Source organism: Anolis sagrei, chromosome 3, assembly GCF_037176765.1.
Source record: "Anolis sagrei isolate rAnoSag1 chromosome 3, rAnoSag1.mat, whole genome shotgun sequence".
In the NCBI taxonomy this organism is placed as follows: domain Eukaryota; kingdom Metazoa; phylum Chordata; class Lepidosauria; order Squamata; family Dactyloidae; genus Anolis; species Anolis sagrei.
The window spans coordinates 88,404,025-88,431,894 of record NC_090023.1 but is presented as its reverse complement, the minus strand read 5'-3'; the positions used below and the strand labels follow the sequence as shown (position 1 = coordinate 88,431,894).

At 35.8% G+C, this 27,870-nt stretch overlaps 1 protein-coding gene across 2 annotated transcripts in view; it reads right to left on the bottom strand.

The window, feature by feature from the left end:
- Positions 1-27,870, bottom strand: part of RPS6KA3 (ribosomal protein S6 kinase A3) — a 53,577-nt gene that overhangs the window by 8,544 nt on the left and 17,163 nt on the right. The window contains exons 3-19 of one of the 2 annotated variants that reach the window (XM_060770091.2): positions 24,656-24,772; positions 22,823-22,904; positions 19,557-19,637; positions 18,154-18,233; positions 17,530-17,636; positions 16,868-16,905; positions 16,562-16,704; positions 13,389-13,459; positions 8,401-8,489; positions 8,236-8,300; positions 8,043-8,145; positions 7,389-7,513; positions 6,238-6,363; positions 5,153-5,242; positions 4,150-4,308; positions 2,328-2,489; positions 1,526-1,602 (exon numbers count right to left, since the gene is read on the bottom strand). In XM_060770091.2, coding sequence (XP_060626074.1) covers positions 1,526-1,602; positions 2,328-2,489; positions 4,150-4,308; positions 5,153-5,242; positions 6,238-6,363; positions 7,389-7,513; positions 8,043-8,145; positions 8,236-8,300; positions 8,401-8,489; positions 13,389-13,459; positions 16,562-16,704; positions 16,868-16,905; positions 17,530-17,636; positions 18,154-18,233; positions 19,557-19,637; positions 22,823-22,904; positions 24,656-24,772 — 1,715 coding nt within the window. The remainder of the gene's footprint in view (positions 1-1,525; positions 1,603-2,327; positions 2,490-4,149; positions 4,309-5,152; positions 5,243-6,237; positions 6,364-7,388; positions 7,514-8,042; positions 8,146-8,235; positions 8,301-8,400; positions 8,490-13,388; positions 13,460-16,561; positions 16,705-16,867; positions 16,906-17,529; positions 17,637-18,153; positions 18,234-19,556; positions 19,638-22,822; positions 22,905-24,655; positions 24,773-27,870) is intronic. The other variant, XM_060770092.2, reaches the window with a different exon arrangement.

Genomic DNA, 27,870 nt, shown 5'->3' with positions numbered 1-27,870 from the left:
CCAATTTCTTTTTGAATACAGCCCCTTATATTCTCAGTCTCTCAGATTTCAGCTGCACATCTTATACAGAAGTAGTGAACTAACAAGACTTGAAGCTGGAGAGAAGTAAGGAACTGTGAAATGGTGGGAGGCACAGATTTGCGGTGAGCACAATTCCCACCATTTCACAGATATTCCAAAATCTTTTTTTGAAATAGTGCTTATTTAAAGACAAAATCCCCTACTAAAAACAAAAGCATGTTTACACAAAGTGCAAGTTTTGATTTTTTTTTAAAAAATAGAGCTACTTAACTAAATTTTAACCACCACTAGTATTACCCTACTACTGAAGGTCTACTTAGATATTCCAAAATCTGAAGAAAACCCAAAAACAGTGCCAACCCTAAGCATTTTGGATTAGGAATACTCAACCTTCTATCCAGTTCTCTGAAATTGATTAAATGTAAGTACTTATCTCAACTAATGAATTTTACTTCCAAGATAGAAATAGTAGCTTGTCATCTTTTTTAGAAATATTCAGGGCTAAATCCAATTTTTGGTCTCAATTAGAGCAGACTTATTGAAGCAATTATTATGTTTTTGTATTATTACTGTATTTCAGTGGGCAGAGGGCAGGTTTTGGAGCCAAAATTGTGGATTTTGATATGATCCATGGATAAGTCAAGCATCATTTCGTAGAGGGGGAATGCACCAATGCTGCCTTGAGGGGCCAGTTTCTCCTGGCCTCTATTATCATAAAGACCAGAAGTGAGACAACAATGGAGAGATTAGAAGGAGTTGGTGCTTCTTTTAGGTTCTGTTGGGATGAAGTACTTTCTTGATTTTGGAAATCCTACACAGAGAAACAGATAGTTCCATCCATATATATATACGCATATGCATATGCACGTGTGTGTGTTAAGTTATAGTACTCATATTGACCCATGAATAAGTTGACCTGGATTCTAAAAATTTCTAGTTTTACGTATGAGTATAAGGAGTAGTAATTTCCATTTATTCAGTAAGTTTACTCTAACTGGCCAGGATCAATAAATTGATTTAGTCTTTGTGCAGGACAGAAAATAACAATTGGCAATGCTCCCAGGACCTTTGCTTTTCCCAGGACAAGACTCACTTTGGCCTCTAATACCATAAGGAAAAGAAAACTACTTGTTCCCACAAGTATTAAAACTTGTAGAGCTCATTACATGAGTAAGGAGGTAGTCAGGCTAAATAGCAGTGCCCTTTATAGCAGACATCCATGCTTACAGAGCTGAAGAGTTTTCTATGCATACTGCTGTAATAATTTCTACAAAATTAACAGTACATGCAAACTTATTCCAACTGTGTCTCCTTTATAAGTAAATATGGCTGCCTGGGGGAATAAATCAAGCTAGTAATATGACCCCAGTGGCAGTACTGCTTGACACTATCTGGTTTCGTGATATGTTTGTTTGGTAATGTTTGAATAAGCTGCAATAATAGGAACTCAACTGCTTTTTAAAATTTATGTAAGAATTATTAACTTAAGTACTTGCAAACATACCCAGTCAGCATCGTATAGAGAAGAACACCAAGACTCCATATGTCGCATGCGGCATCATAGCCTTGCCTTTTTAAAACCTGTGGAAAGTAAATTGTTCATTTGTTTATACAGTCAGAAAATATATTTAATTTTGATACTATTATTGAAAAATGTGGACTTTGTTCATTCCAAGAATTTAATATGAATGAATTCTGAAACAAGTTACTTCAATAAAACAAATACTTTTGTATTTTAATATGTATTGATTGAAATGCAGTTTTAATGTGGCTCTTCTATCCAAATATGTGTATTAGTTGAATTTTTGCAATGTTCATGTTTTTAATTGTATTATGAGCTGAAAGGAGGGTAAGAAATAAAATTATTACTTTTATTTTTTTTTATTAAGCTGAGGATGCTGTCACAGCAATTTTAGCAGTATTTAAAAATCACAGTATCACCATCACATGAGCTTAAAGAAAGAAAATATCATTCAAAATAGGTAATTCATAACTCCGGTAGTGAAGAGTAATATAGAATTACAAAAATATAGGAAAACTGTTTTGATAAATGAATTAGCTTTATGAGAAAGGTTTCTTTGTTTCACCACCTGGTATTCAGTAAGAAATGGTGTGTGTTTGGGAACTACTTTTATTATTTTGTGTTTTAAAAAGAAGCACAGAAGTTCCAAGATATGCTTAAAACTCAGGAAGCCATGTGTTTTGTCATGCGGTATTCTACATTAGGGAAGTGAGCAACTATCATGACTGAAATCATACCGACATATGCCCCTCCCTCCATATCTAGAAAAAACATGATAATTTACCTCAGGAGCAACAAAATTTGCTGTGTAACAAGGAGTCATTAGAAGGCCATTTTCAGCTCTCAATTGCTTTGCAAACCCAAAATCACATATTCGAATTGATTCTGGATTTCCTGATTCATCGACATAAAGGATATTGCTGGGTTTGAGGTCTCTGTGTACCACCTAAAAAGAAAAACAAACATGACTCTTATTTACAAAGAAATCGTGGAATATTTGTTTTTTTGTTTACACTCCAGCCATTAACAAAAGCTTTAAAAAGAATATTTGCAACACCAGCTTCCCTTAGGTGATATTTTGGAAATCAATACAACAATAATTTTTGGTCCAGTACTTGAAATCTGTTCGTGCTGAAGAAGACTACTAGTTTTTAATAAAATTATGCATAATGCCCCCCCCCCCTCCACCTAATGCATCCCATATCTCATTCTCAAAGTACATGCAAGTTTTGGTCTTCTTGTACATTCCCATTCCAGTGATGGTATGGTTTACCGGATAATGAACATTGCTTTCTTATGGCAGGAACTCCTTGCTGCATTCAACACACATACAATTACCAGCTTGGAAGAGATCTCATGGGCTATTCAATCCAATCCCATTCTGCCATGCAGGAAAAGCACAATTAAAACAAACACACCCCACACACAGATGACTACCCAGTCTCTGTTTAAAAGCCTCCAAAGAAGGAGCCTCCACCATACTCTGAGGCTGTGAATTCCACTACTGAACAGCTCTTAAGGTAAGAAATGGTTGCTTACCTGTAACCGTGTTTCTTCAAGTGGTCATCTGTGAAATTTGTACAAATGATATTTCCTGCGTCTGCGCAATCAGATTGGAATCTTCTAGAAAACTTCTGATGCATTTTGGTGGAGGCCTCGCCCACACTCCCCAAGGAGGGATATATCTAGTGGGAGGAGTCATGGCTTCAGTTCCTCTGCCGCAGAGAAGCAGCTTGAAGAATTGAGGCATGACATACAGTAGGAGGATGGGTGAGGTTCTGAAAAATTCACAGATGAATTTCAGAGGGTGCTAAGAATGAGAGTAATCAGGGACAGTCCGGGTCAGGGGTAGAGACAATTCATGTAGTCAGCGAGGTGGTCAAAGTTAAGCAATAAAGCAAGTCCAACAAGAGGAAGATCTCTTAGCTTCTGCAATGGAAGCGGACCAAAGGAACTGAGGCTGTGGCCCCTCCCACTGACTATATACCTCCTTGGAGAGTGTGGGCAGGGCCTCTGCCAAAATGTATCAGAAGCTTTCTAGAAGATTCCAATCTGACTGTGCAGGCACAGGAAAAACTATATATGGGATTTCACAAAGATCCTGAAGAAGAAGGAACTTCTTTCCAATGTTCAGGTGGAATTACCTTTCCTGTAATTTGAACCCATTGCTCCAAGTCCTACTCTCCAGAGCAGCACTAGTGCTAACTACTAATGCTGACTTCCCATTTGGATTGGAAATATCCTGTAAAATATTTCTGATAATTTAGAATTGGAGGAAGCAAAAAATGTCTTGGAAGTATTCCAGGGAAATGCACCAATGTGAATTCTAACCCTGTAGTATATTTTTTTGGGTATCCTGGTGGAGCCTCTGCCATGGAGAAATAGTTTTCAGTACCAATCACTCAAGTCTGAAACATTCTTGTTGCTGTTATTATTATTATAGTTTCTGTTATTGTTATTATTGTTTCAAAGTATATCGACATTAAAACTATCCTCTATTTAAATAATATTTAAAGATAGGGAAAGAATAATAATGGAAGAATACATTCTACCACGAAAGAAATGTCAGCTCAAATATTAAATTTAATAATTCTAAAAAAACTTACCCCTTGTGCATGAAGGTATTCAACTGTTTTGGTTATTGTCAGTAAGACAGCACTGGCTTCTCTTTCAGAAAAAAACTTTTGTCTGAGGATTTTATCCAAAAGTTCTCCTCCTTTCATAAGTTCTGTTACCAGATATACATATTTTCCGTCATCGTAGACCTGAAAGGTAACACATTTTAAGTGTTCAGTCATGAAAAAATAGAGAAAGTGTCAAAAACGAAGGAGAACATTTATACTCTCTAATGCAAAACAGATAGACAAAGTGGTTGGAAAAAAAGTCAATAAAATGGGCAACATTACTTGGGGGTGGAGGTGAGGAGAAAAATAACACAATTATGACAATAAATGTGTGTATAACATGATAAAAGTAATATATATTAAGTCTTATAAGCTAAATCTAAAGTATAACTATGTTTAAACAAAGGGAATATAAATAAGTTGTCATATTGATAAGATGTCCATGGTTTTTGGATCATTTGTTTCAACATTTCATCAAAACTTACTTATACAAAGAATCAAACCCTCCCTAATATATATTTTAATTATAATTCTCACTATCTGAAAGGGATCATCCAGGACATCTTAATTGGAAGAATTTTCCCACAAGGGGATTTGTGTTAAATGTAAAAAAATAATAATACAGACATCTCTTAAACCAGGCATGGGCAAACTTCAGCCCTCCAGGTGTTTTGAACTACAATTCCTAACAGCTGGTAAGCCTGCTGCAATTTCTGGGTCCAAAACAGCAAGAGGGTCGAGGTTTGCTCATGCCTATCTGAAACTGAGTGTCTCAAGATAATACCCTTTTCTTCCTCAAGTTATCTGCCATTAACAGATGGAACTTTCCACTATGGATGGCAGGCAGGGTGAGTTACTGCTAGGGAGCTAGGGAACAGACTTGACAAATCATGACAAAAAGTAAAACACTGTGTATGTCAAAAGCATCATGGTGGCATTTACAAATGAATCATAGTAAGAAAAGACGCTGACAGAAACTACTCACGTCTTTGAGAGTAATAATATTTGGATGTTGTCCATATCGAAGTAGAATTTCTATTTCCTCTGTGGGGTCTCTTTTACTCTTATCTATAATCTAAAGGAGTACACACATTGAAGAAGAAATAATGTATCATTTCATATATTCCAAATGACTTGGTTGTGTTACATCTAGAACAACTACTTTAAATCTCTCAAGCCATAGATTCAAATTGGATTTTGGTGTGGACAGCCATGTTTAAAACCAATTTTTCTTCTATGCTCATAATAGTTTTCTTCACTAGGTTTTTTTTTTTTTTTGGTCATGTCAGGAGCAGTCGCTTCCGGTGTGAGAGAATTGGCCATCTGCAAGGACGTTGCCCAGGGGACGTCTGGATGATTTGATGTTTTTATCATCCTTGTGGGAGGCTTCTCTCATGTCCCCGCATGAAGAGGTGGAGTTGATAGAGGGAGCTCATCCGCCTCTCCCCGGATTCGAACCTGCGACCTGTCGGTCTTCAGTCCTGCCAGCAAAGGGGTTTAACCCACTGCACCACCGGGGCTCCTCTTCACTAGGTTATTTGGAGTCATGCTTTCCCACCATCTTTCATTTGCAGAAGGCAACTCTCCCCAGCTTCTCTAACCCAAATGAGTATATAACAAAGGATGAAAGAATCTACTCTTTTCAGGGTCTTATTTTATCTCACCTCAAAATTGTTTCTCTCATTTCCAATAAGTCTGTGATTTTTAAGGTAGACTGCATACAAAATCATCTGCATTCTCTCCAGTTCTTCAAATACATTCTTTTTAAGAATGTATGCTTCTGAATGATTTTCCCTCATAGTTAACCTTAACATATGTGTGTGTATATATATTTGAGTAATTTTTATATCGAAAAAATATATTGTAAAATTAAAAAGTGCAAATATCAACATATAACTGCATTTCAGTTGGTACACAGATTCAAAAACTACAAATTAAGTTAATTCATACTTGAAAACCTGAGTCAGATTTTAACCTCATCTCTACCCAAAATACCTATTGCAATGACCCCACAGTATCTTATAATGTGAATAGTCAGCTAATAATATTCATGCATAAGGAAGTAATTACCTTTACTGCATACTCCATATTTGTTGCTTTATGTATACATCTCTTGCAAACCGAATAGGAACCAACTCCTATATCTTGCTTGACTTCATATCCATCAGTAAACTGAATACTGTTCCTGTGCAACTGCTACCAAAATAACATTATCAATTAATGCATTCTTTTACATGTTAACTAGCTAACTGCTTGCTAGTAAAAGGTGTATTGTGCAATTCCTAATGTACACAAATGTATTAACTAATCTTTCATCTGTTTTCTAGCCTAAACCTATATTTAAGCAAACCAAAAAACTGTTGAAAGACACACTGAATTATTTCTTGTAGTGAAAGAAAACAAAGCTATCTAATATCAATGACAATGAAAATGGGAAATATTTTAATAAAACCTGAATGATAAAAGAATAGTCATCTGCTTTGGACATACATGTAGAATGAGCACTAAGCAAAGTGAGCCAAAACACATCACATAATTAGAAATAAAAAACAGACTGATATGAACTTCAATTTTTCTGATTTAATGTCTTGCACATTAGATACTGAAAAGTATCATCTTCTGTATTGGGATAGCTTTGTAATGTAACATTTTAACACTCAATACTAAAAAGCATCCGCTTCCAGACTGGGATAGCTTTGCACTCTAACATTTTGAGCACTTGATACTGAAAAGTATCACCTTCTGTATTGGGATAGCTTTGAAATGTAACATTTTGAGCACTCGATACTGAAAAGTATCACCTGTATTGGGATAGCTTTGCAATGTAACGTTTTGAGCACTTGATACTGAAAAGTATCACTTTCTGCACTGGGATAGCTTTGCACAAGGGGTAAATAAAACTGAACTACTTATACTTGATTTAGAAGAACTTATGGGTGGCTATGTTGGAATAGGGCAAAGATCCATCCCATCCAGAATTCTGTTCTCACAGTGACCAACCGGATACCTACAGTAAGCCCTCAGCAGTACATAAGTGCAATAATATTATCTCAATCATGTTTCTCAGCAGCTAGGACTGAGAGATATAGTGCTTCTGATACTAATACATGGCCATCATGGATACTAGGAGTTAATAGCCTGTGTATCTCACCAGCACAGGAACATCTAAGTTATTTAATTTGCTTTACTAGTATAAATAGTTCTTCATTAAAAGCATTCACCTGAACAATTGAATGCCCAATGGATGTCTGCATTGCTTGACTTTCATCATCTGATGCAATGGCTACAAAACTGAAGCCCCGAAAAAGCTGATGAGCATTAGCACTGGGTGGAATGCCAGGTGAATCTGAAAATGGAAAAAAAGGGCTTTTTTGTGTTTCAGAAATATTTCATTAAAATTTTCAGGATAGTTCACACAACATATAAGTTACAGTCATGTCACAGTCTGAAAATAAAGTTCACTTTAATGACAGGAAATTGAAAACTTGACAGGTCAAACTTGTACTCAGTAAACACTCAAATGCTCTACCAATCAATTGTCTCTTCTCCCTCCCCTCTTTTTTTTTGAGATGGGAGGTCAACAAAAAGAAAAGACAGAAAGTCTTAAGAAAAAATCCCTAGAGAGTGTGTGTTCAAAAACACAGGGTTTGAATTTGAGAAGGCTGACTTTCATGTCCTAACTAAATGCAAACAGAAAGACACAAAAAACAGATGAGCCTTAGCAAAGAAGACCCAAATTACAATGACAATTATTTAGGAGCTAACACAAAACCATGGGAATCAACAGAAGCTAAAGGTATTTCAATATTGAACTTTTTCATTTAATAAACTCTAGCCTTCATAGGTGAAAGTTCAAAAGGCAATAACTCTCTTACCTTTAGGAGTTTTTGCAGTAAATTCAGGGTCAAAATAAAAAGTGTCTTCAGGCCTACCAGTTGCAGGTTTAAAGGGTGGGCTGATTTCTCTCCTGTATAATTTCTAAGATGAGCAAATGTAATATATTAGAAGGGTGTAAAATAATGAACTTAAGTATGTTGTGAGAATGTTTCAACTGTCCTGTAAACTTACATTCCAATCAATTGTGGAGAAAAATGGATGCCTCTTAATTTCCTCAACACCATCTGGACCTGCTCCTAGTGACAGGTAGTAATAAGCACAAAAGTGCAAAAATTAGACGTCATTATTTAATTTACTTGCAAGGGCTGAATTAGACAAACTCATTAAATACTTTACCCAATCTGTTTGCAGGATTTCTCTTGAAAAGCATTCGGAGAAGACTCTGAGCTTCTGGGCTTAGAAACTGGGGCATCCCAAGTTTGGCTCTATATAATAAAAACACATTGATAGCATTACAAACATTCATCATGAGAATCAATGTTCAATTGTTCCAGCATAAGACTGTCTAGAAACGAGATACTTGAAAACCTGGTGTATAGCACAGAAAGTATGAAAAGTTCCTTCAGTCATGCTGATATAAAAACTAAAATGTTCTGGTTTCAGCCATGTGACACTACTATCACAAGATTAGAATCCAATATTCTTGCTTCTGCTGATGTTAATTTTCCACTATTATTTTTCAATGGATGGCATTGATAACCCAAAAAAGAGCACATGTTCCCCAAATTTAAATGAATTAGAGCAAATTTAAATGAATATTTGCTTAGATTGGGTTGGAATACATTCCTGTTTAAAGGAATGAACTTATTACTCTACACCAATGACGTAAGCCATCCAAATTCCCAGAAACCAACTGGGAAAGGCTGACTACTGGTTCTTTTGAAACACCACAAATTATAGTTCTGCCTTTCTGGATATGTGGCTGGAAGCAATCTATGGGTCTGCATTTGGCAAAGTAACACTGATCTGCTTACTGTGGACTGAAACACGCAATATGCTTGGAATGTTATTATTAAACTTGTGTGTTACAACAGAGAATCTTCTTGGAAATACATGCCTTGCAATTGGTTTTATTCACAAAACATGTAGGTTCCCATGACTGGAGACTATTTAGATTACAGAACTCCATGAATGAAAGCTTGTTTTTTAAATCTCTTACTTTATTGTACTTGTACCACTCATCTTCCTGAAAAAAGAAGTTAAACCACAGAAAAAGTCCTTTGCTGTTTGTTTATGGTAATTTATGCTAAGCAGTTATTCATGCCAATCAAGTGCAGGACACACATCTGTACAAATAAAAAACTGTTTGCCTTCTTAATGACTGCATTGAGCGGACGCTGTAACAAACTATTACACTTACTTATGAAGTATTTTGTGGCTGATGCATGAAGATTATTTAAATCTGCACATAAGGGTGGTTTGATCAGATTATTGATCCCTACACGACCAGTTGGGATGAGGGAATCCAAGGCCTCTTCTTAATAAAGTAACTTCTCCTGGCTACATTTGAAACCTGTACCCAATCTTTAAATATCTTGTTTTATGTGCCAGATATACCAACCGTCTGTATGAATGTGTGCAGTCTCCATTTTCCTTAACTGTTACTTGAAAATGCCATATGTACTTGTAAAATACAGTTTGGACTTTTGATTGTATTTGTTAGGTATTAATTGTTTTTAACATGTCATGGCTATTAATATATAGCATATATGAGATGAACTAAATTATTTCATCTCCAGGCTATTAAGAATTTTTCCTATCTTTTTTATTACTTTTAGGCCTTTTTGCAAAGTAGTTTACATTGCCTTTACAAGTACTTAACTACTGTATTTACTCGAACCTAGTGCGCCACTGAAACCAAAAAACATATTTGCTGGCAAATGTAATTTGCATTTGAAAAAAGTGCATTCTTTGATTCTTTGACATTTGGCCAGAAAAAAATGTGCATTACAATTGCTGCTTTCTTAGAACTGCTTCTTTAAAAATCAAAGTGTTAGGACACCAAATCTTCCAGCAACTGAAAGGAAAATGAGAAAAATAGGTACCCCTTCCCTCAAGAAGACTCTCCTGTATATCCTGCCTCAGCTTCCTTGGGAATCTATGCTATAGAATGAATGCAGCTTGACACCAACCACTTTAATTGCCCTGGCTCAGGGTTATGGAATCCTGGGAGTTGTAGTTTTACAGGCTCTTTAGCTTTCTCTGTCAAAGAGAGCTGTGCCTCCCCAAACTACAAATCCCAGGATTCCATATACTGAATAATGGTATTCTCAGTTTTATCAGACATCATACATGCTTACAGCATAGGTGCATCTTAGGTGATTCCAAAGTCCTCGGATGAATCTGCACTGGAATTAATGTAGTCTGACACCACTTTCACTGCTATGGTTAAATGCTATGGATTCATGGGGAAAGTAGTTTACAAGGTCTTCAGCCTTCTCTGCCAAAGAATGCTGGTGCCTCATCAAACTACAACTCCCAGGATTACATAGTTCTGAGCCATGGCAATTAAAAGTGGTTTCATACTGCATTAATTCTGCAGTGTAGATGCATCTGAGGAGGGCTATGTTGGAGTCCTAGACCTTAGCCTCCAAATCTTCTTAGAGTTGCAAAAGGGAACTACAAGCAAATCACATGGAAAACACCTCTGAATTACTGGAAGGAATTATGGGGACGAAATACTCCAAAGGCAATCGCCCCACAAAAATAGGATTTAGAATCTGTGCCTGCAGGATTCTGGGGCTTGTAGTTTAGGGAGGGGGTTCCCATTCTCAACAAGGTAAGTCTTTAACTCACTGAACTACAAACCCCAGAACTCTTCAGGTTTTAATGTGGGACAAGAAAAGTCCTATCTGATCTTGAAAACTAAGCAAGGTCACTGCTAGTTTTAATGTTTGAAAGGGAGACCCTATGTGGTAGGTTATCTTTCAGGAGAAGGAGTTGGAAAAATTAATTTGTGGGGCCCCTTGGGCAACAGCTTCTGCCTCTTACCTCTATCCCTCCCCCCCAGCTGGGGAGGAAGGCTGGGCATTGGAAATTTCCCAAAGTTTTCCATTTGGCTTCAGCTTGAATGGACTCTCTCTCTCTCTCCTCCCCTAGTTGGGGAAGAAGGCTGGGCTTCAGAAGGTTTGGCTTCATCTTTTGACTTTTTTCTCTCTCTCTTTAGGGAGGGAAAAGCAGCTGTTTCTCTTCTGTTTCCCAAGTTGGAAGACCATGGAGAAATGGCTTGGGGAGGGGAAAGGGCTCTATTTCTCCTCAGTTTCCCTAGTTGGGAGATTGGGAGAAATAGCCGGGGAGAGAAAGGGGCACCTTTTCTCTTCTGTCAGGTGGGAGACTAAGGAGAAAGGCTTGGGGGGGGGGGGGGGGAGAGACCCTGCTCCACCATCCGGCAGAGACTGGCGAGTTTGCTAGTCTCAACCTAATGGAGGTTCCTTTTGACATGGGATCGTAATGCATCATCTAAAACAATGCGCATATTAATTTTGGCTAAGCACTTATGCCAAAAAAGATGTGTGTTAGATTCAAGTAAATGTGGCATTTGCTGAAGGTTTTATTTTATTTATGAGAATCTGAAAAGTAAAGGAGACTAAAAAATAAAGTTAACCAGGCAGAAGCATTAAATTAATTGCTTAAACAATGTGAATATATTAAAATGATCAGTGAATGTGGTAGTTAAATTCCCTTTAAAAACAAAACAGGGGAATCCCCTAAAGGGATGTATGTCCAACCTTTGGGGGATTCCCCAAGTTCACAGAAGCATCTGTTTGGAGAAATAAAAGGAAATAAACTGAAACAGCAATACAATGTCTTGTGAGCGTCTAAGAAGTATACAATGACAAGCTGTTTGTTAAAGGGGAGAGCTTAAAGACAAGATAAAAGGAACTGGATGGTTATTTCTGTAAAAAAAAGTTGGAAGAGGAAACCAGGGTGATGGACCTGTTCCATAATTTAAAAAGCAACTCCCTTCGAGTACTATGGAACAATACTTCAGAAGGAAGAAGAGGACCTTGCATACTTTCTCACACTGCTATGACAGATATCATTCTTTAACTATAGGAAACTGCCTTATACCAGATAAGATTATTCTGTTAGCTAAGCAACCAATTATCTACATTGGTTAGCTCAGTTAAACTGGATATCCTGAAGATATCACCCCTTCTACTGTCTTTTACCATAATATGACATGGGTTCAGGAAACTATCAAAAACACGTTTCACATCCCAAGAAAATGTTTACAAACCAGAGGAGCTCAAAACTAGAAGTATATGGCTCCTCTTTTATGCTGGCTTGATCCATAACAGGAGCACTCTTAAGGGATGGGACTTCATGGCATAATTTGCTATAAATTTCATTTATTTTGGTCTAAAACCAAAGAGGTTTTACTTGATTTTTAAAATGTTTATATCTATGGACAAGGCACTGAATATTATAACTTGGTTAGCTCATTTTATTCTCCAGAACTGTAACTGGAATAACACACAGAGATGTGGATATAAGATGTAACCAGAGGGAGTAGCGGGAAGACTAAGAGTAAAGGAGGACTAAGTTACTAACTGCAGAAGAAAATGAATATCTCAATAAATAGGAAAAGATATGAAAGAAAATCACAAGTGCAAAATAAATTCCCAAAAGATAATTAAGCATTTTGAGAACCATATAAAAATACGATCTTATCACAGGAAAGCAGAGTAACCGGTAAAATTGGAAAAGCCCAAGAACCATCTAAGCTGCAACAGTAATCAAACAAAACTAAGGTAAAGGGAGTGTCAAATGTTGTTGGGTAAACTTCATTATGATTATAAAATATAGAAATATTTCACAGAATATCATTTTGTACTAAGATCGGAATAGGAATAAAGCTTATTTTCATGATGTTGCTAGATAACTACAATGAAAAGGTACACTCTACTAGTAATGAACTCAGTATATATGTGAGAACTAAATCAACATGGGAGGACAACGAATGTTGTGGAGATAGGAAAATACTGGAAGGAACAATTATTAGTAAGAAGTGGTGAACATGAAAAAAGATAAGAAAGTTCTCTTAAGACTGGACTATACCACTAATGTTTGAAAGACGGATTTGAATAAAAGAAAGGGGGGAAAAGTTTTGGAGAAAAGATGTTTTTACAAGGTATAGAAATACTGGACTAAATGTCCTTTCAACTCTTGACAGGAAAGATAGCCGGGTGGAAAAGGACATTAGTAATATGGATTAGGGAGTCTGGATTATCAGTACCTTTGAAAATGAGGGAAGAGTAGAAATTAGATAGGACATCCCCAGTAGAATACCTGATGAGATATATAAAGAAGAGTGTACTCACTTGAGAATCATAGTCATGGTTTCTTTTCTGTCTTTCCCTTGGAAAGGTAGAGTACCAGTGAGCATTTCAAACTGTATAGAGTAAAACTTCCATCAATTATAGTAAAAGACTTGGACAAAATCTTTACTTTTTGACAAAACTTATTTATCAGATTTTAAAAAACCCAATTTATACAGGGCAATCAGAAATTCTGCACAGCAATGATCCATAATATAATCTTAAAATCATCTAGGGTTTAACGCATGTATATTCAGCACATTCTTCACATTTATGACTGAAATCCTGGAAAAATATTTTTAGCTATGAATTTTCTAAATTAATTTTGCCTCTAGCATTAAGAACATCTAGAGAGGAAGACTTTATATTTGGTGCATTTTCAAGATAATGATGTTTTCTTTTCCACTTTTACACCTAAGTAAACATAAATTTGGCATAGAGATATTTTTGAAAAATATCCCTACAGGTTTCAAGTAAAATGAAAATGGGCACTGTAATCTCTTAATGACACATGTATATATACATGCAGAGCTGGAAAATACATGCATAGGTAGCAGTTAGTCTTTTATTCTCTAAAGCAGCATTCCCCAATTTGATGCCCTCTAGTTCACTGAACAGAGAAGATAACAGATTGCATAATGCATCTGTAAAGTGCCTCAAGAAACACTGTATAACACTATATACTTCAGTGACATTTTATATCTATCTATCTATCAGTAACATTTCAGGGGTATCTCAATGTATTGAACTGATTACTAGTAAATAGAAACAAAATTCAATGCAGTTGGATTTTGTAACCATTTTCTCTGTAGGACAAGATAGGAGATATTAACAGAGACCACCCATAACCTAAGTGAACCATGGTTGCACCTAGACTGTAGAATGAATGCAGTTTGACACTTTAACTGCCATGGCTTAGTGTGACGGAATCATGGGAATTGTAGTTTTGCAAGGCTTTTAGCCTTCTCTGCCAAAGACTGCAGGTGCCTCAACAAACTACTAATCCTAGAATCCCATAGCTTGGCACCATGACTGTTAATTCTATGCTGGTTTTCTTACATTCTTATTTGCCATATAATAAGTGGTATGAGGCCTTTGTATCACTAGTCTCTGTCCAAGCATCAAAAACATCTTCCACATAAAAACAGAATTAATTTTCAAACAAGAATGCAAAATATTTCAGTCAAGAGTTCAAAATATTGTATGTTTCAGAATGTTTTAAATCAGTGCTGGGAAAATAAGGAAGGCTCATTTTTTTGTATGTGGTAGACTTACAAAGTAAAAATGTTAGCAGCCTGAGATGTACATGTTAATTAAAAAAGGTACATTTTGTAATGTGACCAGAAATAATTATGTTGGGTATTATGAATAAAGAATTGGGTAGTAAATACAGATTACTTCTTCAGCACTTGGAAACAGAAGCACTGATGATGGAAGAATAGATTGTTAACGTTGTCTGATGAATGTGGGTTCTAAAGGATAAACCAGTTAAAACGTTTTTGAAGACTGGAAAATGTTTGTGAACATTTTGAGCCACAAGAAATCTACAAATGTAATCATCTGTGGTAATGGTTATTAGAAATTTTGTAAAATTGACTCTAAGGGGACAATAACACCTTTTCCATTTTATTATTATTTTTCATTACAGTCAGGAGGGAGAGGAGTCAAAGCACTATTGTGTTTTAGTTTTATGCCTTTTCCTTTTCTTTTCTCTCTCCTATTCTTCCTTCTGTTTCTTTATTTTTTTGAATCTATATTATTTTGATTGCAAATTAGATTGTTAATGGGAACAACATATAAATGAATGCATTAAAAACAAACAAAAAGAGTGGAAAAGATTTCACTAAAATTGATGTATGGTAAAATTAAGAAACAAATCCTGAAATTTTATCTAATTGAAAAAAAAATCTAAAATTTCTGACATTTGCTATCTCATATACATTATCAACATTTTTAAAGGTTGAGATATGTTCAAAATTCAATTTTGTTACCACATACTGTAAAGAAATAGCCAAGTCATCCATATGGCAAATAATGATATACAAAGAGAAGCAGATTAATTTTCTGAGAGTAATCAAAATTAAACCTTTATGTTTATCTCCCTCTTTATACAATGATATGAAGAAAAATCCTCCACATATTCTCACTATGGACAAAAAGTTGATCTAACTGCTATTTCTAACTGTAAATCTGATTTTGATTGATACTCACATACATCTCGAGTATCCATCAAAATACAACACAAATAAATACCGGTTTCATGTCTCTTTGAGTAACAGCAATGCAATCATTTTGGGGGATAAAATTACCACATACATTACTGACTGAATTATTCTGTTTTGTGATGATATTATTTTATAGATGATGTGATTGATGTAGATTTCATCACAACTAAATATGATTAAGATTGGGTCCAACTCAACCTATTAAACATTTTAAAGCACCTCAGATTTATATACAAATGTTTGATTATGTGGGATGTGTGAAGGTATATGTGTTTGCCTTCCAATTACCTACCAACTTATGGTAGCCCCATGAATTTCAGAGGGGTTTTCATAGGAAAGATTCCAATGTGGTTGTCATTGCCTGACTCTGAAATATAGCTGATAGCATCAGGTATTCCTTAGCAGGTATTTTGGTGGCTCTGAAACTAAACACCAGCAGATACCAAGGGTCCACTATACTTTATTGCTTCTGACTTTTTTTGTATTGTTTTGTTAAGTTTGTCTGGACAGGAATTATTGCCTTCTGTTGTCTTAATTTCATCCAGCAAAGCCATACTGGAAATACTATAGTCTCACAATATGCATTTCCCTATATAGTAAAGACAACATTGCAAAATTCAACAGTGGTTTTGTGAACTGCCAACAAATAAGACAGAAGAAGTTTGTGTTACTTATAATGCTATTTTCCTGCTTACTATGTGCTATGCAATGTGAGAAGGGGCAAAGGAGAAAGCTACACACCAACCTCAAAATTAGGTGTATGTACTTTGCAAGGGTCAAGATTCTACACAGCTCCATGTAATATGCTGAAAATATGAAGCTTATTAACTTTCTCAGTTTGTTTTTATTCTACTAAGGACTCTTGTAAATATATTCCACAACAATTTATAGAATTTATCTTCAAATAATCTGCTATGGATCAGTAACACTTCAATTTCACTTGAAACCTACCATTAACACACCAAAAGACCACCAGTCTGCGCTTTGCGTATGGCCTCGTCGATTAACAACTTCTGGTGCCATGTATTCCACCGTTCCACAGAAAGAGTATGCTTTCTTCTCATGATCAATAGACTCTTTACTTAAGCCAAAATCTAGAGAAAATATATTAGTTTAGAAATACTCTGTATCAGCAGATTAACAGCAGATTAACAGTTGTGAAATAGGTTATTGAGACTGCATGTATGTCCCACCCCAAGGAAATTTTGATTTTTTGTCTATGAATTATTTATTGAGTAAAAGTTTACTTTTATATACCTGTTAATTTAATATGTCCTTCTTCATCAAGTAGTATGCTATAAATAAGAAAAAATAATTTTATTGTTACCGATTTGATTTACAACAATAATATGTTACAGGAAATTATATCTAAAGTTGACATGATATAATATTACTTGCCCTGCCCCTGTTCGAAACTGCATTATATGCTTAGTGTTGACTCATATAATGCGGCTCCAAACTGCATTAAATGGTAGTGCAGATGTGGCCTCATTCACTTTGATGGAATTTCAAGCACTGCCAATGCTAGCTGGTTGGCATGCAAGCATAACGGCCTTCTCCAGCCTCATCACAGGAAATGCCATTGAGAGCAATGAGCATGGCCCCAGGCCTGCCTTGCACATGCCTCAGATAGCTTGCCATCATGAGCGAGTTTCAAATACAACAAGCTTCTGACAAAATAATCACATCTGGAACTCTGAAACAAGCAAACAAACAAACAAAAACAGTTTTTGTAGCCCCAATTTTAGGGTCTGCCTCTACTCCTTTACAGCAGAAAAGTAATTTGTCATATTTGCAACATTTATGTTTTACATTTAAGAAATTAAACTCTCTCATTTGCAAAAAATATAATTTTTAACATTTTACTACAACTGTTTTTTCTATTTAGCTTAATAAGGTTCAAAATATTTTGTTCTCACTTTTCTGGTTTTAGGTCTCTGTATATTATTCCAAGACTATGCAGATGATCCAAAGCAAGTGCTAATTCGGCCAAATAGAATTTGACGTCCTCCTCTGTGAACATCACCTAGAAAGGAAAACATTGGGTTTTTTTTATTCTCCTAAAAATAGTACTGGAGCAAAAATACTTTTAGTAGAAAGGAATTTTCCAGTTCAAAAGTAAAATCCAACTCTCAAAAACTGAATATAAATATTTATAACTCTGTTTATAAAAGCTTCTGCTGCTGGTGCTGCCAATGAAGTGTTTATTAATGCATGAGACCTACAATTTAGATTGATGTGCCTGCATAATCTGCCATCAAATGACATTTCAGCACAGTGTATTTCTTACAGCTCTACTCCCCCCCCCCCCAAAAAAAAAAACAGTGGAGGAAAAACAGAAGTTGGAGGGGGGGGGGGGGGGAGAGAGAGAGAATCACTGAAGAGAATTATACCTGAAAACAGTGGAAAGTGATCTTAAAATAAAGAATTTAAAGTATCATTTTAAAAAACAGAATAATTATTTCGCAAAACAGCTGAGCATATTTTACAAATAAATGTGACTTTTAATTTATAATCATAATTATAATATGCATATTGTTTACCTCTTTGGATAAGCGTGTAAACAAGTCTCCTCCCCTGAGAAAGTCTAAAATAAGATACAACTTCCCTTCTGTTTGAAAAGCTAGTGGGAAAAAGAATAGATTTCAGCAACCTGAAGTCATACATTTAACCGCACAGAAGATACATATTTCACTATTATTTATTAGTTTGAGTTAGATCCCAGATCATTAGAAGTAATTCAAAAGATGAAAATTCAACTGCTGTATTCTAACAGTTATGGGAAAAAGCCAGTGGAGAACAATCTCTACCTATACCCCATAAACTTGCTTTGGAGAGCTAATTTTGGGGAAAGCTGTAGGATGCATAAAACAAATTTTCTTTCCAAAAAACAGCAATTGCTACATATAACTTAACATGTCTGTGCACAAGTCATGTTATCTGCACTGAAAACAAGTTTGATGCAGACAGCACAGAAATTTCTGTGCAGAAAACTGGCTTCTTACATAGAAAGCAATATTTACTTTCAGAAAATACAATAGATACAATTCTAATGTGCATTTTGGAGCATCACCAAGTTTTCTTTGATTTTTTTTTAATTTTTGTGTCAATAAAAGATCCACCTGATCAAGAATGTGGCTACCAGAATTATAAGATCTCAATAGCTAGCTATCTGGAGAATTTCATGTTTTTATATTGGATTCATTCTACATTGCTTTTCTATTAAATACAGTAATGGCGCCAGGGTTTCCAACTTTATAGTCTATTCCACCTTTTTATAAAACCATAACAAGCTGAGCAGATGCCCAAATATGTTCAGATGTTCCTGTGGTAGCTTTCAGCACATATAATTGGTTCTTCCTGTATAATGACAATACACAGTAAGTATAAACAACAAAACAATATACCTGGTTTCTTTACTACTTAATGGTTCAAACTGTTAGAGAATGTTGGCTACAACTCCAGAGGTATCTGATGAACGATATGTATATTTTTGATACGATAAATAATGTAATCCTGAGTGGTTTTATAAGTTAAGATGAACTAAGTGTTGTCCTATCTTTTTTAAAAAAAACTTTATAATAGATTTGTTTTTATGGGTATTTTTAGCTCCCAAAGATGAGTTTTCTTTATATAGGTCGAAATATGTTAGCTTTTTAAAGGAATAAACAGTGGGCTGTCAATTAACATGTGCAGCTTGTCTCTTTTTTGTTCCGAAAATATCAACAAGCCATTCACAAGCCATTCATAGAAATGGTGTTCACTTGCATGCTGAATAACATGAACATATTATTCCAGGCGGTTTCCTCCATGTGGGCCGCATTAAAGAACATCAGTATATTTTTGCAAACATCTGATTGTTTTGATAGCACTTACAAAATATCATGGCTTAAAGGCATCTCAATTTTTTTTTTAATTTAGCAGTTCTGAAATTTATTGAACTTACCATAATGTAACTTGACAATAAAGGGATGATTAACTTCTACTAAGATATCACGTTCCATTTTTGTTCGAACACGATCACGTACTGTAAGAGATGTTGACCAGCATTTTAATACTATTAGCTTAACTGTGCATTTGGACTTTTATTCTGTTGTGAATCAATTATATAAAGCAACGTAAAAGTCTTCAAGGGCTACTTTTCAGGACAGATGGCAAAGAAAAATGCCATTTTATAAACTGCCATCTTTTGTTCAGCAGATATATCACAACTTGCAATATTATCTAATCAAACAATCGAACTACAATATGACCCATATTTCCCCAGGGGAAATATTCCTGAACTTACCACAGAAACAGGAAATGATGGATAACTGTGAGTCCTATCAAAATGAACTAATTCTGCCATATATTATCATGGAATCTCCCTAGATGACATAGAAAATCCAACTCTATAGTGGCTTCTAGCAAAAGCATATAATCGAATCGCTTGGAGGACTTAGAAAACTCTAAGACAGGACATACTTTGCTGGACATAGAAAGATGAAACTATAGGTACTGATCCTGCAGGTTGTACTATAAACCAGTGGTAAAATAGACAAAGCGGAATATGGCAGACAGTGACAAGTCTGCAACCATGTTTCTTTGAGTGATCTTTGAAATTAGCACATCCCCGCCCATCCTCCCCGCTGTACATGTCTCAGGCCTCAAGCCGCAGCATGGCGGCAGGGAACTAAAGGCTACTGCCCCTCCCAGGCCTATATTGCCTCCTGGGGAATGTGGCAGGGCTGTAGCTACAAGCCTAAAGCTTTCCAGAAAATTCCATTGATTGCTGCACAGGTGCATCAACTACCATATGTGCTTATTTCAACAGACACCACGAAGGAGAATGGTAGTCCTCACTAAAGAATAGTTGATATTCTTGCAATTCACTGTCATGTTGCATGCTTGCATGGATTTTGATTTACCAAATACAAGAACTCACACAAGATATTGGATCCACAAGAATGCTATAGCACTATTAAGTAATTTGCCATACTCGAAGGGCTGGTTACCCCTAATTATTTTCATCATATTCATATTTATAGCTCAGCAGTTTGCATTAATGTACCTCTCTCATTTAATACAAAAAATAGAGCTACATATATTATATAAAGCAAAATGACTCTCTCTCTCTCTATGTATTACATTATGAGAATCAATTCTAATACTACAACTGAGAAACTAACTGCATTTAAGTACAACATTATAATTTATAATAATTTATTCTACTTTATCAGCTGGAACAAGTAGAGGTATTTTAAATAACTATTATTAGAGCTACTTACAATCTTTAACCAATTAAAATAACGTGAAAGTTATACTCTGAGTTCAGCTCAGTCACCAGCTTTTACCTCCCAGTTAAAATACATAGTAAAAAGATAGTCTAATTTGAGGTGAAGTTTATAATTAGATCTCTGCTCAGTCCATAAAAGTGGTTGATTAAATCTGCAATATATTCTGTAAAATATAATTATTTGTACAACTAACTATTCATTTAATGCAATAATACTGGCACTAAAGACTCTTTCTAAAAATAAATCCTATGCAAGACAGTACTCACTTAGGTCCCTGAAAACTTTATTTAATGAGTAAAGCATTCTATTAGTCCATTATTCTAAAGACAGATATACACTTGACAGATTAGACTAAACAAATAAATTAAGCACCCAAATTTACAAACATGCATCTCAAAATAAAAGTGTATTACCTTTGTTGATGCCACATGTATATATCCTAGACTTGAAAAAATCTCAACTTTAGGTGAGATTTTTTCAAGTCTAGGCTATATACATGTGCCATCAACAAAAGTAATACACTTTCCATGTGATTGTAGAAATGTGAAGGGCCAACTCAGTGGCCACTTTCAGACTCTGGAATTCCCTGATAAGAGAAACTAGGTTGGCTTTCGTTTACACAAGTAAACTGAAGAAATTTTTACTGAGCTGGTGTGTTGATGGTGGTTGATGGAGGTTCAACTATATGGCTGTTTTTGGTTGACTTTAATTTTACACTTTGTGTTTGATTCTACAGTTTAGCTCAGAATGCCTTTTTTGGAGAATAAACACATTACATATATTTTCAAATGGAGGCTACTTTTAAGTAAGTAAAATTGGTGCAAAATGACAAAGATACTACCAAGAAAGTATCATTTGGATGAAAACCAATTTTTGTCTACATTACATCTCTGCCTAGTCTGTGGTGAAGCCAACTGAGCCCCGTCTTATGTAAGATGCATATAGGAACTGACTAGAGTGGCATTTTTGCTCATTAACGCAGTTCATACTCATTTGATGTTTCAATTACACTATGAGAGATCTATAGTATATCACTATGCATATTTACCTAGTGTTATTTATTTATTTATTTGCTTTATTTGTATACCGCATTTTTCAGCCTATACAGGCGACTCAATGCGGTTTACATGGTACAGGTTATCACAACAATGTCAGTGCAATTAAAACACAACAAATAACAACAAAATCAATAGCATCAATCAACAACCATTAACAAATCAAACATCGCCTCCGTGAAATCAGATCCGTTCTCATAATCCTTGTGCCATTCCTATGTTCCATTAACCGTCTTCCTATGTTCAGTTGTACTGTTTAACCAAACGCTTGTTCATAAAGCCAAGTCTTGACCTTTCTCCGAAACGCCAGCAACGAAGGTGCCTGACTGATGTCTGCTGGTAAGGCATTCCATAGCCGGGGGGGCACCACTGAGAAGGCCCTGTCTCTCGTCCCCGCCAAACGCGCCTGCGATGCAGGCGGGACCGAGAGCAGGGCCTCCCCAGACGATCTTAATGTTCTAGTCGGTTCATAGGTGGAGATGCGTTCGGAGAGGTAAGTGGGGCCAGAACCGTTAGCTTGCAAAATTACTGTGAGCACGAATCAGGTTGAATAAATCAATTTTACTTTGCTATTAGAAATTTAAGTACTTTGAATATATTAACTATTGTTATTTTCAGATGATTAAAAATCTCTCAATATATACTGAAGCTCAAATACTAGGTCATTGTCAGGAAGCAGAACTGCTAGTTTCTGCTAACTATGAGTGCTCAAATATTAAATTCACCCTTTCAGCATCCACGCAATGTCTACCCTACTTCCAGAAATTATGTTAGAAGCAGAAGAATCTTATGAGTTCAGATCATGATCACACCTATCTGGACAACCACCAAGGTAAACAAAAATATGACTATAACATTTCTATATAGGTTGCATCATTTACCTTTCAGTGTTGCTTTTTTTAGCACTTTCATTGCATACAGCTGTCTGGCATCTGATCCTGAGATTTTTTTGACAAGGAATACCTATATTAAGCAGACAAACGTTTTATGACATATATCTACTAAAAATAAATAAATAGAATTTATTTATTTATATATTTATTTACTGTATTTACATACTGCCTTTCTCACCCCTGGGGGGTGGGGGACTCAAGGTGGTTTACAATATACTAATGGCAAAGATTCAATGCCAACATACATTAAAACAAAGAGATAATAATAATTACATAAAATACATATAACTATGACTTAAAATAATTAAAACCATTAAACATAAGACATAAACATTCAGGTGAATCATTCAAATCATTCTAATATAAATATTAAAATCACATAATCCAAAAATCATACACCATAGCCATTCAGATTGTCATTGAACATGAATGAACAGACCAAGGGCAAGAGCTTATTGTCAGCTCACAGCGGTTGCTGGCGTAGATATTTTTCTTAGCAGCACAGTTGATGTCTCTCTGCCATGTTTGGAAGGCTTTCCTTTTTCTTGTCAATTTGCAGTTGGATCTTGTTGTCATTTTCGTCAAACCAGTCTTGATGTTTCTTGGTTTGATATCCAATAGTTTCTTCGCAGGCTGTGATGATGGAGGTCTTTGGTTTGTTCCAATGTTCCTCAACATTTTCGGGCTGTTCTGTGGGTACATGGTCCTTAAGTGCTGTTTGAAGATGGGCTCGTTTGGAGGGCTCCTGAAGGGCTTGGGTGTTCATTTTGCACCTTTTCTTTCTTCCTTGATAGCCATTGTGGATCAATTAGCCTGTGGTCTGTCCAGCAGTCATCAGCACCTGTCATGGCTCTTGTGAGAAGGACATCACGGCGGTCTCTGGCCCGTGTGATTACATAGTCTAAGAAGTGCAAATGCTTTGACCGGGGGTGCTTCCATGATGTCCTGAACTTGTTTTTCTGGTGGAAGAGGGTGTTGGTGATGACAAGGTTGTGTTCCGCACATTTGGTGAGAAGCAGGATGCCATTCGAGTTGCTGTTTCCAACCCCATCTTTTCCTATGGTCCCTGGCCACAGGTCGAAGTCTCGCCCGACTCTTGCATTAAAGTCCCCCAGGAGGATGATTTTGTCCTCCTTAGGTATTTCCGATAGGAAGGTGTCCAGCTGACAGTAAAATTTTTCCTTGATGTCATTCTAACCGCACCATGGATTGAAATTTATTTGATTTTATTTTTTAATAAATCTTTATTAAATTTTAATATGATTCTTTTTTGCATGACATTCATAAGCTTGCTTCATGTTATTTTTATACAGTACCTAATTTTCAGTAAATCGATATGACTTAAATGATATATTTCAGCACAGGAATGGACAACCTAGGTAGGTCTGGGGGTCTTTGGGGGCTTCCACCATCTTCCTCCCAAAAATCATTTTTTTCTTTTTGAAATGTGCATTTTCAACAGAATTAGGATCTCAGGAAATATATCAATCGTATTTAGATCACTGGACTAAAATAAGATAGATTGCTCACTACTTACCTACAGAAACCAACTGTTGTATAACCTACATCATAACTGTGTTGAGAGATACTAATATTTCAAAGAATACATTCAGCTTATACAGAGCATTGCAAATATCTGACAATAGTTTTTTCTGCATATTTAAATCTAGGACAAGGTAGCAAACTAACTGATAATAAAAGAGATTAGAACAAAAGATTCACCAGGTGGCATTACAAAACCAGAGCATCTATTTTGGGAAATCAGCTCAGAAAAGCCCTTCTGAACACCATGACAGCTTGCATAAAAAGGCCCTTCCTTACCTTTCCAAAAGATCCCTGTCCTAGGACTTTAAGGAGTTCAAACTGTGAAGGATCTGCTTTTTCATGTCCTTCTTTGACATGATATGTTATTGCAATCTCTTTAATATTGCCTTCCTCCTACAAAAGAAAAGAAAATGTATATTGAAAAGCTTGGAATATGTATTCAAAATCACACTTACAGTTGTCAACAATTAAACACATTCAGAATATAAATAGAGTTTCGATCATCTTAATGTTTATTGGACAAGATGCAGAGATTCCAGATTTCCCTAATATTTAGGGAAACAATTAATTGAGCATGCATTTCCAGATGAGTACAGAATAAAGAAGTACAAAACAGTAGATGCCTATGACTTACGCAGAACATTGGTGGCTAACAACTACGGCAATTTAACTCTCCACTCCCACAAACACACACACAGTGGAAAACCAACTTCCTTGGGAGGGCTTGAATTGGGAGGGGGAATCAGCCCCCTCTTCCAGTTCTACTAACTAAAGTAATTCAATCTGCATATATGCCCCATTAGAGTTATGAACACCCTTTTTACAAATTAAGGAAGTTAAAAGGGAAGAATGGCCATCTGACAGTAGTTTTAACTACAAAGCAGAAATCTAGAGTGAGGCCATTATCGTATAATATGTTTTTAAAGTGTCTTTTAGACTGTTTTCTTTTACCATATATGTAATGTATATGAAATGATAGCTCAAACTGTTTTTAAAGTGTCTTTTAGACTGTTTTCTTTTACTATATATGTAATGTATATGAAATGATAGCTCAAACTGATTCTCACTAGACACAATGATGGCAAAAGAAGAACTTCTTATTTTTGTCCTGGATATGAAGGAAGATTTTTGGATCTCACTGCAGGAAATATGCAGAATTCCCACTGCAAACGTTGCAACAGAAGAAAAGGTATGCGTTTATGAGATCTCTTCTTTCTAGTTTCTCTAAAATTGTAGCCTTACAGAGTGCAAAACTTGCCAAAATACAAAATGACCTTGTGAATATCACAATGTTTTCTTAGGCAGACTATTCAGCATAATTTGACAGGCAACTTGGAGGCATGGACAAACAAACAAATTGTACAGCCTGCAGAAGCTGTTATTAGGTGGTTTTCCATCTAACTAATACATGCAGCTGTCTCTGTTGAGTTACCAAGATCACACAGGATCTGCTATCTATAGGGCATTTAGGTTGATATGTATATAAATCTGCAACACATGTCATAATTCCTCATATTTTAATAGTTTACGTTCCACAGTTTGGTACATACATTTCTATCTCCTTCAAGGAGATCAGGTATGGCAATGTATATAGCTCAATTTCATAATAATCCTATGAAGTAGGTCAAGATTCATAACTGAGGCTTCATCATACCCACTAATTTTTACAAATAAATACCCCCACCTTTCTTCCAGCGTCCTCATCTTCCTGGCTGAGTGAACATTGGAATCAAATGCCTATATGTGTCACTCACTACAAAAATATTGCTGTATAGTATAATGTACAAAGTTGCCCATATATACTGTATATTAAAAGTGACAAAAGTTTCCAAACTGTATTGCAATGTTTTACTACAAGTGTTACAGTTACACCAAAAGGTAAAGAACTAGTCATGCCATAGGATAATCTGTGTTATTTTAAAACTAGCAGGGATGACGAATGATAATGGAAACTGCTAGAAAAAGTTGGAATGGAAATAAATCACATAAAATGTAGGGATTACTTTAAAAATATCTGGGTGGGACAGATTGTTTTCAATAGAAGGTGGTGAGTGATTTCGATACCAGGATTTTATATTCTGAAGGGATGCATAGCATAATAACGGAAGATTTATTGGTTAATCAAGCTGACCTCTAACAAAATAATAAGAATGCAACTTTCTAGTAGTTGCAGCCAATCACTCCAGTTGAGCACAGTGTAAAGACAAGATAAGGACATGCCCATCCCGGAATGCTTGGGAAAGTATTTCTTTGGTAGAGGAAGTGATCTTTTCCCCCTTTGTTTCTGAAAGTATCAGCACTTTTCAGAACAAGGAAAGGAAACTATTTAAAGATCAGGAGAAATCAGGTCCTGAGGAAATGCATTTGGCCATAATCTATCCCAAGAACCCAGTCTGAGGCTTCTAATTCAACACAAAGACCCCATTAGAAGGAAGCTATAGGAAATGTCAACTTTGGTCAGCTGAATAAATGTGAGTCAAGTTTGCCTTTGTTTTAAGTTTTATTGTTGTAATATCTTTTCATAACCAACAAACGATCTTTTTATTGCATTTGTGACTCCGTGCCACTTTGATACTTTAGCCTAGTTGAATTGGACTCTGAATGGATGAGTCTAACTAGGTCTGTGGACACAATCTTTGTCATTATGTATTTCACAAGTGGAAACAGGGAAGTGCTATTCTGTCAGGAGCTGACTTCATGCTTCTTGTTGGCCGGAAGAGTGCACATGATGACAACAGGAAAAGTGAAATATTGCACCATTTCAAAGGAAACCAATCAGTACAGATAGCACTTTGATCAGGGAACATAATATGCTTCATTTTCCTACTACTAATATAGAAGTATAAATTGTTGAAACACAAGGGCACAAGAAGAAATGATTCAAAGTGAAACAGGTTTGTAATGGTGATACAAAATAAGAGCTAAGAACCTTATGATTACCTAACTGTCATTGCAATATCATTCTGATTTGTTACACCCTTCTAGTCTTACCAGTGATTTTTTTCGTTAAACTCTTTGAGCAACATCTTCCCCTGTTTAAGACTTAGGATGGTTCTAGTAACAATATACTGCTTTATAATTTAGTTTCAAATCAAGATACAGAATTATGAGTATCAGAAAAAAATCTATCTGTATAGCCATCTAGACTAATTGATTCTCCCCCCACTCACCCCCAAGATCCTGTGCATCATATAATACAATATCTCCCATATGCTAAACTACCCACAAAGCTTAGCCCTCACAACAGTTTTATGCCTATTTAAACACCTTGGTGTCATTCAGACAATTACCTATTTAACGTACTACAGTAAGTTATAGACTCTCAGTTAACCGGCACTCATGAGAATTAGTAGATTTATTATTTTTATTTCCCACACTAATATCCCATCCTTTTTACCCCAAAGGGGACTCAGGGCGGCCTCACAACTGGCAACAATTTGATGCCCAACAAACGAACAGATTCCCAAAAATAACAATTACAATTAAAACCA